Source organism: Castor canadensis, chromosome 13 (genome assembly GCF_047511655.1).
Source record: "Castor canadensis chromosome 13, mCasCan1.hap1v2, whole genome shotgun sequence".
NCBI lineage: Eukaryota > Metazoa > Chordata > Mammalia > Rodentia > Castoridae > Castor > Castor canadensis.
Window position 1 is genome coordinate 64,745,020 of NC_133398.1, and position 14,325 is coordinate 64,759,344.

At 40.0% G+C, this 14,325-nt stretch overlaps 1 protein-coding gene across 2 annotated transcripts in view; it reads left to right on the top strand.

The window, feature by feature from the left end:
- Positions 1-14,325, top strand: part of Gldc (glycine decarboxylase) — a 92,207-nt gene that overhangs the window by 18,788 nt on the left and 59,094 nt on the right. For both annotated transcript variants that reach the window (XM_074051907.1, XM_020153515.2), the window contains exon 3: positions 7,074-7,209. In XM_074051907.1, coding sequence (XP_073908008.1) covers positions 7,074-7,209 — 136 coding nt within the window. The remainder of the gene's footprint in view (positions 1-7,073; positions 7,210-14,325) is intronic.

Genomic DNA, 14,325 nt, shown 5'->3' on the forward strand with positions numbered 1-14,325 from the left:
GCTCTGGCACCTGAGCTGGAGAAGCAGCAGAGTTATAAGGGGGCAGGGGGAAGGCAGGAGGATTAGAAGTAGTTTTGTTTTCCCCAAGTGGAAACAGTACTGTGGGACTTTGTCTCCAACAGAGGGCATATTCCATCTCCTCTTGAGTGACTGGGATCTTGTCGTTTACATGTTGAATTAATAGTTGGCAGGCCCAGTCCTCATCAGATTCAAATTTTTGGCCAAAAACTCAAAGGCTGTAAGATCGATTCTTGGGTCCAAATAAAATAACAGTATTTGATCAGTCTTTGTTTCTTTTCCCCTTCAGTATGGGGGCCATCATCCCAATATTTTAACATCTTTTCTATGGGGCTCTCCTGGACCTTTGTTTGTTGGCCTCCCTGTTTGCTGCCTTTAATTCCCATTTTCCCCTTCTGGTTGACTATGCTTTCTCTATCAGGAGCTCAACCCCCCTTTTGCCTTGAAGGTTTCTTGCACTCTGATTCTCTTTCAGTATGTCCCTTGTTGCATCCCTCATGGAAGCATGAGGCACCCCTTGGTTGCTGGCAGGTCAGTATAAGCTTCTAACCTGGATTAGATTCAGGAATCTAATTCCGCCTTAAACACTATGAGGTCTTCTCGGAACCATGGATCAGGACTCCACTTTCCCTTCGTGTCACCCAACATGTGTTATTCATATATCACAAACCTCCACTGTACCGATCACCAAGACATTGCTTGGTTGCCCCCGTAACATTTCTTGTCTTGGTTTGTGCACAAAACTTACGTGGTTGCTGTCGTCCCTGTTCTCAGAGCTCTTTTACCCACGTTGTCAAGAAATTCTGGAGTCCGAGTTCATTTGCAGATCTGGAGAGTTGCAACCAGGCAGTAGGACTCGTCTCCCTGGGGAAGGGCTGGGGGCCTCCCATTCCTAGACAGAATATAAAATCCTGACAAGCCCCCATATTGTTGGAATTAAAGACTCTCTGGTGCTGAAAACGGACACATGAGAGACAGAGAAACTCTTAACGGGGCAATTTCTTTTGATCAAAAGGGTGAAGCATGTACTCACTCCAGCTGAGCAGATACGTGAGCACAAAATGGTCGATATTGACTTCTCCTTATATCCCTATGCAATTGTACCTGCCCCTTACCTGATTTTTTCCAGGTCAGAGGTTCACAGTCTTTCTCAATTGGCTAAAAGGTTTAGGGGATGGGTTAGATCATGTAATTTGGTGGGGAATTTTCACGGGCAATGGGGCTGTACAGGAATCCGGAAGAAGAAGAAACAGAAACCCTTTAAACAATGAAAGTCACCTAAGATGGTGACCTGAGGAATTTTAAGTAATCCAAGAGGGTGACATACACTTTGATGGAAAGATCATTTTTCTTACAGCTGGGCCCAAGCAGCCACCTCCATGTGCCTCTGAGGTGGCTGTCCTTGAGTTTCCCTTTCTGAGGTTTCCACTAATTCACCTGCCACCATTTGAGCTTTTTAGGGCGAGGATTGAGAAGCTTTTAATCACTGAAAGAAATCATAATGGAGAGAGTCAAGCATGAGATCCAAGGATCGACTCCATAGTATCTATTCCCTATCCTACCAAGCCGGAAAATCTTACAGATGTTTTGTGGGTTTCTTCATACCTTGGCTTTTTGCTTTCTTCTAAGTGGCAAGTGACATCTTTTTTTTTTTTTTTTTTTTTTTTTTGGTAGGACTGGGGTTTGACCTCAGAGCTTCATGCTTGCAAAGCAGGCACTTTACCATTTGAGCCACACCTCCAGTCCATTTTGCTCTGGTTATTTTGGAGATGGGGTTTTGTGAGCTATTTGCCTGAGCTGGCCTCAAATCTTCATCCTCCCAATTTCAGCCTCCCAAGTGACTAGAATTACAGGCATGAGTCACTGGTGTCCAGCCACAGAACTCCTGTGTTTTGACTTATAAGTGAAAAAGAGGACCACCATTTATCCCCTGTTGGATTCTCACTCAATGTAGTCTCTTGACTGGTCTTGAGAGTCTGCTCTTGTAGAGCCAACTTTCAGAAAATTGGTGATGTCACCCCTTCCAGGCATCCTGGTCTTCTTCCCTTGGGGGAGGCCTACTCACCTATTTTACTCCTCGACCATAGGGGGCTGACCCAAAATAGAACTATCTTTCATATCAGTGGGAATTAGCACACACTATCCGTTATCACAGGAGTAGAAAATAAAACCCCAATAAAGAGAGCATTTCTAAAGGTGTATAAGCAAAGTCCAAACAACATACTTGAGTACCTCCTCAGGAAGGGAAGAACAGTGGATTTTTGTTGAAGAAAGCAGAAGGGTGATATCTTGTGCTCCCAGGGGGCAGATAGATATATTTTAAATTTCCTTACATATTTATTTTTTTGAGACAGGGTCTCACTATATAACCCAGGCTGGTCTGAAACTCATTGTGTTGGTTGGGCTGGCCTTGAACTCAAAATTCTCCTGTCTCAGCCTCCTGAGTGTTGGGATTATAGGCTTGTACCACCACACACTACCGCACCTGGCTTGGGGTGTGATATTTTCATCAGGATTCTTTTCGTGTTCCAGCACTGAGCTCCAGGGTCCCTGTCATCTCCCTGATCTACTCTGAATTTGAGAACTTGAAGTACATTCTTTAGATAACTTGACCAATGAGGGACCATAATTGTGGCTCTAGGCACAATAGCCAAACCCTTCTCTCTGTAAACCTTTATGTCCTCATGGGACAGAGGAAGGGAAAGAAGAGTCCTGCACCAGAAGAATCTTGTTGGCAGCTTCCTATGTAAGCTATTGATCTAAAGAATCCTTTTGCCTTCTATCAATTTCAACTTTATTACCACATCCTCTACCATTGTATTATTTTTTCCCAGGTATGGAGCCAGTTAAACATTAGTAAGTGAGTTGGTATTTCTGCCCAGCCAGTTGTGGGGCTTCGTGACTGCAAGACTCCCTTGCCTCTCTTACTTTAGGCTGTGAGAATGAGTAAGCAACACACTGGGAAGATCTTTGAGCTGATAATTGGCTCTGACATCTGGCTGAAAATACTGAGGGGCTATGAGAAGAGTAATGCGCTTCTCTGCAGAGACTTTCCAAACATTCCTGAAACACAGCACCAGCTCTCTTGGGCCAGTGGATGAGAAGATTCTTCTCAGAGAATGGACCTACTGTCTGGGTTGATTACATTTTCTAGTAGAATTTCAGTAATGTATGGAAAAAATTGCCTGGCAAAGTGCTGGAGAATCACCCAAGTAGTGGCTGAACTGGCCAGAAGGGTCCAAGCATACCACAGCTTATGGCTAAGGTTGTGATAACAAACTGTCATAATGACACAAAGACAGTTTGTGGCTCAATGAGAATGAATTCTTTCTCTCATAGTTCTATAGGCTAGAAGTCCAAGATGAAGGTTCCATTTTGGAGCTCTGAAGGAGAATCTGGTCCATGCTCCTCTCCTCTCTGTTACTAACAATCCTTAGTTTATAGATGCATCACTCTAATCTGTCTCCATCATAACATGACATTCTCTTTAGGTCTGCATTTCTTTTTTTTTGTTTTTTTCTGCTTTGGTTTATTATTTATTTATTTGTATTTATATTTGTTTATTCACATGTGCATACATTGTTTGAGTCATTGCTCCCCCCTCCCCCTGCTCCCTCCCTCTCCCCCGCACCCCACCTCGTTTCCAGGCAGAATCTGTTATGCTCTTATCTCTAATTTTGTTGGAGACAAAACAAAAGCAATAATAAGAGAGACAAAGCGTTTTTGCTGGTTGTGGTAAGGATAGCTATACAGATTCCTAGTGTTGCTTCCATGTACCATTGTGTTACAACCCAAGTTAATTCATCTCTTACTGACCTTTTCACTAGTTCCTGATCACCTTCTCATGTTGAGCTCTGTCACTTTAAGGTTCTTGTATTAGTTCCTCTATAGCAGGGTCATCAAATACTTTAATGTTTTGGGTTTCTTGCCTGTCCCCATACTTCCCATGAGTGCTCACCCCTTATCATGTGACCCAAGTCAAACTACAGATGCTGCCTGAAAGCGAGAGGGGGTGGGGCGGTGGGAGGGAGAGGAGGGGATGGGGAGGTAGAGGGGAGAAATGGCCCAAAGAACGTATGCACATATGAATAAATGAGAAAAAAAAAAGATTCTACCTCATCCCTGTTAGAATAGCCATCATCAAAAACATTAACAACAGGTGTTAGCAAGGATGTGGGGAAAAAGGAACCCTAGTACACTGCTGGTGGGAGTGCAAGCAAGTGCAACCACTCTGGGAAAAAAATTGGAGACTTCTTAAAAGGTCCTCTTATAAGGACACCAGTCATTGAAGTAGGGATGACTCCAATCCAGTATAATCTCATTTTTAACTTAATTGTATCTATCATTTTCTAAAGAAGGTTACATTCACAAGTATTGAGGATTGAGATTTCGATGTATTATTCAGGAGGACATAATTCAATTTATAATACTCCTCTTGCCCATTTACCTCCTAGTCTGTTGTGCTGGCCTTTGACTCTGTTCCCTCATGTCCAGGGTCCCTCCTCTATGACCTTTCCATACCATCATCAGAATGAGCTTTTTTTTTGTTTGTTTTACATCTGTAAAGTTTGTCACAGATTGTATTATTTTATTTATTTGAAGGTGAATAGAATGAGTACAGAGAGTTTCATTATGCTTACACCTATAGATTTTCTCTCCAGTGTGAGGACTTTCATGTTTGAGGTCATGAAAATGAGTAAAGACTTTCCACATTACTTTTCTAATACAATTAAATTTTGTGTATTTTGGAGGAGCACTGGAATGTGTGAAGATTTAGCCACATTGTGTACATGTATAGGGTTGTGCACCAATGTGAATTGTGTCATGTCAAAAAGATTACTGGACAAGGTTAGGGCATTCCCACATTGCTTACATTGATAGGGTTTCTGAGTTCATTCATGTCTTTCAAGAATACTGGGGTATGTGAATGCTTTACCACATTTGCCGTGTCCCTAGTGTTTATTTACATCATGAGTTCTTCTGGGTGCTGGAAGGGTACTAGAACTCAGGAAGGTTTTCCACATTGCTTACATCCATTGGGTTTGTCCTGTGTGAGTTTTTTGAGAATGAAGGGTACTAGATAGAGTGAAGGTTGTCCCTCATTCCTTACAGAATGATCTTTTTATAATGTAGAAAGAATCAGACTATTCTGCTTAAAAATACTCTTATGACTAAAGGCTAATTCTTGATTTTACAGGGCAACCCCTTCACAGACTGTTCTCATTTGAGAGCTGGACCCTTTGTCCTGATGGCATAGCATGGAACGGGGACCTGTCCCTCTTGCATAGGCTCTTAATTGAAGCCAGCCTTGCCTGCCAGGCACTAATTAATTTCCCCTCCTACTGGGTTTCTGAATCATTTTGCTTCTAAGAAGATTGTTTGGGAAGTGATTGGATTTCTTGCATGATTGTTCCTGTGGATGCTGTCCTTGCCTGTCTCCTAAGATGTCAGTTTATTGTATTTTCACTTACTTCCTAAACTTAAACTGGAAGAGTGCAAGATGGATTTTCAACTGGGTTATATTTACTTGTGAAACTGATACTTACAACACTGTCTTCTCTTTCCTTAATCTACTATGGTGAAGTGACACATTGCTTATGAATTTACTTCCTGTGCAAGCGTGTGGAGTATGAGTGAATGAGTGTGTGTGTGTGTCTGGTAGAGGGAAAGGTGTTTTCATTGAGAATAAAGTATTGGTAAGAAAAATAGTGAATATGGTTAAAACAATTGCAAAGTATCTTTCATATTAATTTGCTGGCTTAGATTTTGCTGTACCTAGATTTTTCTCTGACATAGCAATAATAAAATCTGTTTTATAAAATCAGTAATTTAATAAAATCAATTAATCCTAAGGGTTGAGTGATCGAGTCCCTAGGAAGATCTTAAAGGAGTCAGACATTTGCCTACGCAGTTATATTCTAGTAACATGGTTTGTCAACATACAAAAGGGTAGAGAAAGAACTGTAAAATCTCGTCTGTATCTGAAAAGTACCCTTTAGTATAAGAGTATACTGGTAGCAGGTCCCAGCCTTGCCCGTGGGTTGAAGTCAGGATTCTGGAGTTAGAGAATTATTTAATCATTTAATTTAGATCCATATGACCTCAGGCAAGTGACCCAGGTAGTTTCAAGCTTCAGTTTCCCAGACTGCACAAAAAGCATTTGGATAATTTCTGGCAGAGTTAGTGCTCAATAAATGTCACTTATCACATTCACTAAGTGTCATTATTTTGTTGGGTTTCCATGAATGGCCCAAAATAGGGTCTCATCTGCATCTGAGAAATTTGTAATTCTTACTTAATTAACCAAATGCCTTGATGGGAATCCTGGTTGAAAGTACACATGGGTCTTTTATTACTACTGATTTTTTTTGCCATTCTGTGGCTTGAACTTAGGGCCTACACCTTGATACACTCCACAAGCCCTTTTTTGTGATGGGTTTTTTTTCGAGATAGAGTCCTGTGAACTGTTTGCCTGGGCTGGCTTCAAACTGCTATTCTCCTGATCTCTTCCTTCTGAGTATTCCTTCTGTATAGCTATGTGTGAGCCACTGGTGCCTGGCACAACTGATATTTTATATTGTTGGGTAATGGGGTTTTTATAAGTAACACTTTTAGTGATCCAAAGAGAAAATATACCACTCAGTAGAACAAGTATAGAGAAAATGTAGCCTGCTTCCAGAGAGTATAAGGCAATTTATATTTTATTGAGACTAAGATAAACTTCTTATTTATAGTAAATAGAAAGAGAACAAAAGAAACCTGGAATGATGCAAGTGTTAAAACTGGACAATTCTGACAAACAAAGAGCCAAACAGAGAAGAGTAAAAAAGTATATTGTGAATGGCAAGTGGCCGACCTCGAGGAGAAATTAAGTGCTATTTGGAAATTTTTTTTTCACATTTCCACATATAGTACCTAGTGTTGGAGGGATGATTACATTTTCTATATAACTGTTCTCCTCATGCAAATATTCAACAAAATGAGGGGTTAAAACTAATTAGAGTCCCCTTCTGGGGCATTTTCTCCCTTAACATTTCGCTCTTTTTCACATTCAGGTGAAAATGAAATCCTCGCAACTCTGCATACCATTTCAAGCAAAAATCAGATCTGGAGATCATACATCGGCATGGGCTACTACAACTGCTCAGTGCCACAGACCATTCTGCGGAACTTACTGGAGAATTCAGGATGGTAATGTGTCTGCTGGTTGAAACACAGAAATACCAGTGCCTTTCTCCATGTGTCTCAGAACCTACGCACTGACCCCTAGCCTCCGATGCTCTCTCTAACTTCCTGGGACCGACCTGATTTCTCTGGTTGGGAGATATCCTGAGTCAAGTATGCTTTCTGCTTTTAGTCTTGTAAAATCTAGCCCTCTAACTTGTGGGTGCAGGTGCTCTTTTTTCTCCAGCTGGATTTCTGTGATGATTTTGAACAGAATGTCGTTGGGCACATTCAGGGCTTCATGCTGTGTCTGAGTTTACTCAATGAGTCAATGTTGGAGTGTGGGAAAGAATCTCAGTCCTTTGTCTTCCCTCAGGATCTTAAAGTGACAGATAATTATGTCTTTCTTCCCTCCTTATTTCTGGGTTCACAACCAACTGAAAGTGAAGAGACACAGTGTCAGATAAATGGAGATCTTAATAGCAGCTTTTTTGTTTTTGTTTGAACTTAGGCCTCACACTTTGCTAGTCAGGCACTCTACCACTTGAGCTGCTCCGCCAGCTGTGTTTCATGTTGAGTATTTTCAAGATAGTCTTGTGTGAACTGTTTGTTCAGGCTGGCTTTGAATCACGATCCTCCTGATCTCTGTCTCCTGAGTAGCTGGGATTACAGGTGTGAACCACTTAATATCAGCTTTATTACTAGCACTTTATTGAGAAAGAGAACACGTATTCTGTAGAGAGGCTCTTGAAAAGATCAGAGAAGGACCTGAGCTGTGCCTGGTCATTTACTTGTTCTGGTTTTGCTTTCTAATAAGATAAGCCATTCCTACTCCCTCAAGGAGTGTGCGTGCGCACACACGTGTCCTTCTAAACATGTCTGTGTCCCCTTGTCCACTCTGGCCTGTAACTGATCGAATTGAAAGAACTGCATTTGAGGAAAGACTCCTAGGATATTTCCATGCTATTTTGTGCTTTTCTGTTGCTGTGTGCCAAATGTCCTAAAGAGCCAAGTTGAGGTCCACATCCCACTGATAAACAGCAAAACAGCTTGGTCATCCCCTGACAGGCAGAGGCCATGGCTCCAACAGTGACTGAGGGCACATAGGGCATCTGTTTCTTCTATCTGTTGGGAGATAATGTGTAACCATGGAGGAAGGGGGAGAGATTTCTTTTCCTTCTTTTTGGGTTGGTGCTATTTTATGTGCCAAAATATTTGAACTTAAACTTTATTTAAATGATGCCCAGACTCAGAAAAGGTCTGATTTGGAAATATTGATGTACACTTATTTCCAGTATAGAAACAAAGCAGAACAGATAAAGGAGGGATAGACGATTTTGTTTAGTTTGTTTGTGTAAGAGGTAACTTCAGTTTCTAGTGACAATTATGATGTGAGAGCAGGGGAAATGGTTGCTTCTGGAGTTCAGAGGTTTGTAGTAAGGTGCAGAGATTATCTGTCAGGTTAACATATATAACATCAACTTCAGTAAAGGGAAGGCATGCTTCTCTAATGGAATTGCTTATCAGGAACTTTAAAAATACTGAACTACATACTCCAAATCAGTGAGCCTTAAAAATATTGATCAGCATTTTACATCTTTTGTTTACAATTTTTGTGCTACTGCGTGAGAGTGCTTTGTTCTAAAGGCAGTTATTAGTGTCCCATCTTTATAGGAACCAGATCTGTTGGCACACTCATGCCTGCATTGCCATACTCTATGTAGCTTTTAATTTCAGGCTGTCCTACTACTTTATTAATAAAAGAACAGGAAAGCAGAATCATCAAAGAGTTAGTTTTTCTGCTTTGGGGGTGTGTGAATGTGTTTTCTGAGGGCTTCTTTTTCATTGTGGTATTGGTAAAAGTTTGAATGGCAAACTCTAAGGTTGATTTCAAAAGCAAATGGACTGTGTCTCTGCCCCCTTCAGAAAAAAGCCTCTGATGTCCGTGAATGGGTTGCCACATTCCCGCTGCCTGAGTACTGGCCAGTGGTCTTTGCTCTTGGCCATGCAGAATATTCTCCATATTGTTCCCTGGCTTTGAGCGGATGTGTTAATTTACTTTAGGGATAGCCAGCGTTTTGAGAGGGAGACAGTGTTGTTTGTGCTTTTCAGTCTCCATTTTATGGTGCATCTTAAATATTGTTTCTTTGCATTCTCTGAAAACTGACCTGAGCCTTGGAGAGATGCTGCACCCAGCCTTTGCTGATAGGAAGGGCTATACACACGTGGGCGGTACATCCACATTCTCATCCTTCTGAATGGTTTCCATAGTGACGGAGCCAACAAATTCCGGTGACGTGAGGTGAAAATAAATGGGCAACACAACCTCGAAAGAATACAAACATTTGGGCTTTTAAAAGAAAGTTTAGACCAGGTCTAGAATTTGTTTTATGGGGTCTCCTGTTCCAAATTCAACTCCTGAAAATATCAGTAAATAATTCCCGAGCATTTACATTTTCTTTGTGGTTTTCTGTTTTGTATAATTTTGGCACCAGGGTTAAAATGAGAATCTTATGAGTATTTGTCCTCCTGAAACCCGCCCCCCACTCTTTACCAATTCCAAAAGAAAGTCACAACCAAAATGATGGAGAATACTAATTATTTTTGGAATAAATGTTAATTCCGTGTTGAATATATCAAACATCCTATTTGAGCCGAACTAAAGCCTTCTTGGATGTTCAGATTTTTTTTCAAAGATATGTATTAAAATACAGCTTAGAAATAGAAACATAGCATTATAGATCAGTGACACCCTTTTTTCCCCACCAGTATTGGAGATCATTTATTTATTTAATTTACTAGCTGTGAATTGGGAACTCAGGGTCTCACACATACTAGGCTAGTGCTACATCACTTAAACCACATCTCCTGCCCACAATTTTCTTTTTCCTTTTTGGTGGTCTTGGGGTTTGAACTTGCTAGGCAGGTGCTCTACCACTTGAGTCACTCTGCCAGCCCTGTTTAGTGTTGGGTATTTTTGAGATAGGGTCTCAAGGACTATTTGCCTAGGGTTGGCTGCAAACCTTGATTCTCCTTATCTTTGGCTTTTAAGTAGCTAGGATTATAGGCGTGAGCCACCAGCACCCAGCTGCATACAATTTTTAATCACAATGTCTTACCTAACTGAAGCAAACGTTTGTAGGCATAATGGCAGGCCCAGGGGAGCATTCTTTTTTTTTTTTTTTTGAGAATTTATTTATTTATTTTAAAATTTTTATTGTTTTACTATTCATATGTGCATACAATGCTTGGGTCATTTCTCCCCCCTGCCCCCACCCCCTCCCTTACCACCCACTCCATCCTCTCCCTCTCCCCCCCACCCCCTCAATACCCAGCAGAAACTATTTTGCCCTTATCTCTAATTTTGTTGTAGAGAGAGTATAAGCAATAATAGGAAGGAACAAGGGTTTTTGCTGGTTGAGATAAGGATAGCTATACAGGGCATTGACTCACATTGATTTCCTGTGTGTGGGTGTTACCTTCTAGGTTAATTCTTTTTGATCTAACCTTTTCTCTAGTACCTGTTCCCCTTTTCCTATTGGCCTCAGTTGCTTTAAGGTATCTGCTTTAGTTTCTCTGCGTTAAGGGCAACAAATGCTAGCTAGTTTTTTAGGTGTCTTACCTATCCTCACCCCTCCCAGGGGAGCATTCTTATCCTGACATAAGAGTTTCTTATAATCTCCAGGTCTGACATTGAGTCCTTTAATGGAGAATTGCTAAAAGCATTAATGACTGTGTTATTTTCATAGTGTACATAAACCTGTACACTCTAAAAGAAGTTTAAAGTAGAAGGAGGGGGATCTTGGATTTGTCATCTGTGCAAAAGAATGCTTTTAAGTCTCTGGCAGAGCTGGCAGAATGACTCAGTGATAGAGTACCTGCCTGGCAAGCATTAGGCCCTGAGTTCAAACTCCAGTGCCACCAAAAATAAGTAAGTAAGTAAGTAAGTAAATAAGTAAATAAAGCTCTCTACCTTTATAAAGCAGTGATAGCCCTAACCTAATCTTGGACTTTTAAAAGGGTCAAGTGCAGATGGGAAGATTGGACAAGAGAAGGAGAGATATGTTAAATCTCACTGTCTGAGATCACCAGTACAAGCATGGTCTCAGATAGGAATGGCCATGCTTGGTAAATTTAGGGCTTTTTTCTAGAGGTAGTGGGTAGCCATCAGATATTTGATCAGGGGAGTCAAATACACATTTGTACCACACGTCTTAGGCTTTTTCTTATTTTAAGCACTATACCAGGTTAATAAGGCAACAAAAAGAGTGGATGTAGATGCAGGTACCATCTGAAGCTTAATGGAAATTGATTATTGAGTCTAGAAAAAAAAGTTTAAAACATTTCTTCCTTGAGAATTAGCAGAATAGTAGTACCTCAAAGGAATAAGAATATTGAGGATAAGAAACTGAGGGTCTAGTTGGGGGAAGAATAGAGAGTGTGAAGTCAACATAATGAATTTGTAGAAAAAATAGTTTTCAAGTAGGAATATCTAACTGTATCTGAATAGAACTATGAGAAAACCCTTTCGGAAAGGTTGGTTGGTCTGAGCTTTGAAAATTTTTTATAAGTCCAAAACAGGAAGGGGACACTTGGTTTTTTGGTGGTACCGGGGTTTGAGCACAGGATCTCACACTTGCCAGACAGGTGCTCTACCATTTGAAGCATAACCCCCAGTGTCAGCTTTTTTTTTGAGACAGGGTCTTGTTATGTGGCCCAGGCTGGCCCCGAACTCATGATGTTCTTGTTCCAGCCTGCCGAGTGCTGGGATTACAGATACGCACCACCATATCTGACTCTAAAAACCAATTTTCAAGAGCTCCTGGGTCATTGAAAATATATTGATTATAGATTGAGACACAGAGACACATGTAAATTTCCAGGTTAAGGATTTTAAAAGCAACAGTTACCAGAGTGTTCTTTTTGATTCAAAAGAATGTAGCCAAGTGCTAGTGGCTCACACCTGTAATCCTAGCTACTCAGGAGGATTGCAGTTCGAAACCAGCCCAGGCAAACAGTTTGCAAGACTCTATCTTGAAAAAAACCCATCACCAAAAAGGGCTGGTGGGGTGGCTCAAGTTTTAGGCCCTGAATCCAACCCCCAGTACTGAAAAAAAAAAAAAAAGAATGTTCAGTGGCTAATGCACACCTGTCTTTCAGGTGAATAACAATGAGGCAATAGTTGCTATTTCCAAAATGCTTAACGTATATGAATCTGATTTGAGAGTTGAGAAAAATCTCTGAGTTATGTGATATTAATCTCCATTGACAGCCAAAGAGAATTGACTAGAGAGAAGTTTCATTACTAAGTTAAAGTATTAACTAGATTTTAATCTAGGGCTTCTTAAAAGTTAGTATTGTTGAAGGTGCATAGTATTATATATTTCACCATCCCCTTTTAGTGGACACTTAGTTTGTTGCTCATTTTTTTTTTTCTATTTATTCTGTGTTGTGCTGAATTCTTTTGGGACATAGCTCTCTCACCTGTTGTCTATTCTAGGTCTATCTCTGAATATATTAAATCTTCCTATTTATCAGATGGGCTTGCTGGTATGTGCATATTCCTCTGTGTGGTATGGGTGTGTGTGTATGTATCTATCTACATATCAAATGATGAATGTGAACAAAATGAAAGTTTCTGCCAGGCAGGCAATCCAAGCATATGGCAGGAACAGTGCCATGTCTGTCTTCCTGGTGGAAAGCCATGTGTGAAGGTCTGGTCTGATTGGAGATCACAACTGCTTATTGTCTATGCCTTTTGTGTGACCCCATTTCTGTGCACATTCCCTTTTTCATTGCTTGCATTATGTATTGTGTGTCTCATTCATTCCAGTTCACCACCCACTTAGAATTTGGCAGACTAACTTACAGTTGCTAAGCCAGGCTGCTCAAGGAATTAGTTGAAGCAAAAATTTATTGTGTTGTATAAGTGCACAAACACACACATTGTGACACGAATAAAGGTTTCAGGAAATTACTTCAAAGTTTTAACATTATACTGCTTGCAACTTCCCACCATACTCCCCCTCAAAGATTATTTAAACAAAACAAAAACAAAGTAGATACTTCAAAGCTGTCAAAAAGGAAAAAAAAGCACTAAGGAATAACAATATCTTAACCAGAACAGTAGAGAAAGCAAAAGCAAAACCGTAAGTAAATCACCTAAAACTTTCTCTGAAGATATTTTTGACTTGGAAATACAAAAACAAGTGCTCAGCCATTCTCTATCCCATCACCTTATTTTATTTTCTTCAAAACATTTGTTACTCTGAAATGATTTTATTCAGTCTCTTTTTTCCCCTTATAATACATTCTTGAGATAAGGGACTGTTAACCATATTGCTTACGAACCTAAAATATTTACTAAGTACTCAGTAGATATTTGTAGACTGAGTGGATGAATAAAGAAATAGGAAAAAAAGGATGAAGTAATTAAGTGGGTTAATTTGCATATCTGAAGTCACATTCTTGGCTGATAATTAAAGAACATAAAATTAGAATTATTGTATATGCAGCCTTCCTTGTATCCCTGAGTTTCTATAGCTATAGAGTTAACTTCCATAGACTCTTGGTAACTAGAGAGGGGGAATTCTTTTTTTTTTTTTTTTTAATGGTTTTGTTAACATATAATAGTTGTACAGGGGGGATACATTGTGATATTTATATATGTGCATACAATGTATCTTAGTTAGATTTACCCCCTTCATCATTCTCCCTCTTCCTCTCTTGCTCCCTTCTTAGAACATGTTCAACAGGTTTCATTCTATTTTCATATATAGATACAAAACACATCCACCATATAAACTCTGATTTCTGGCTAGGAATTCTTAAGTATGCCTTCCTTTGTTTTTTAGGAGAACATAGAACTTCTCCTGGTTAGTGTAAAGCAAAGTTAATATTAAGATTCTTGGATGCTTTCTTGTGAGATGTGAGGAGATTTTTTTTTATTCAGAAAGAAGATAGTAAGAAATGAAATTTCTGTTTATAATATCACATGTAGGCTAACCTGGATTTTAAAAGCCCTTTTACAATAAAACACATGCACAATAAAATCACTAAAATAGGCCATTTGGGGTCACCCACCTGTAATTTCAGCAGTTGGCAGGCTGAGGAAGGAGTATTGCAAATTGGAGGCCAGCCTGG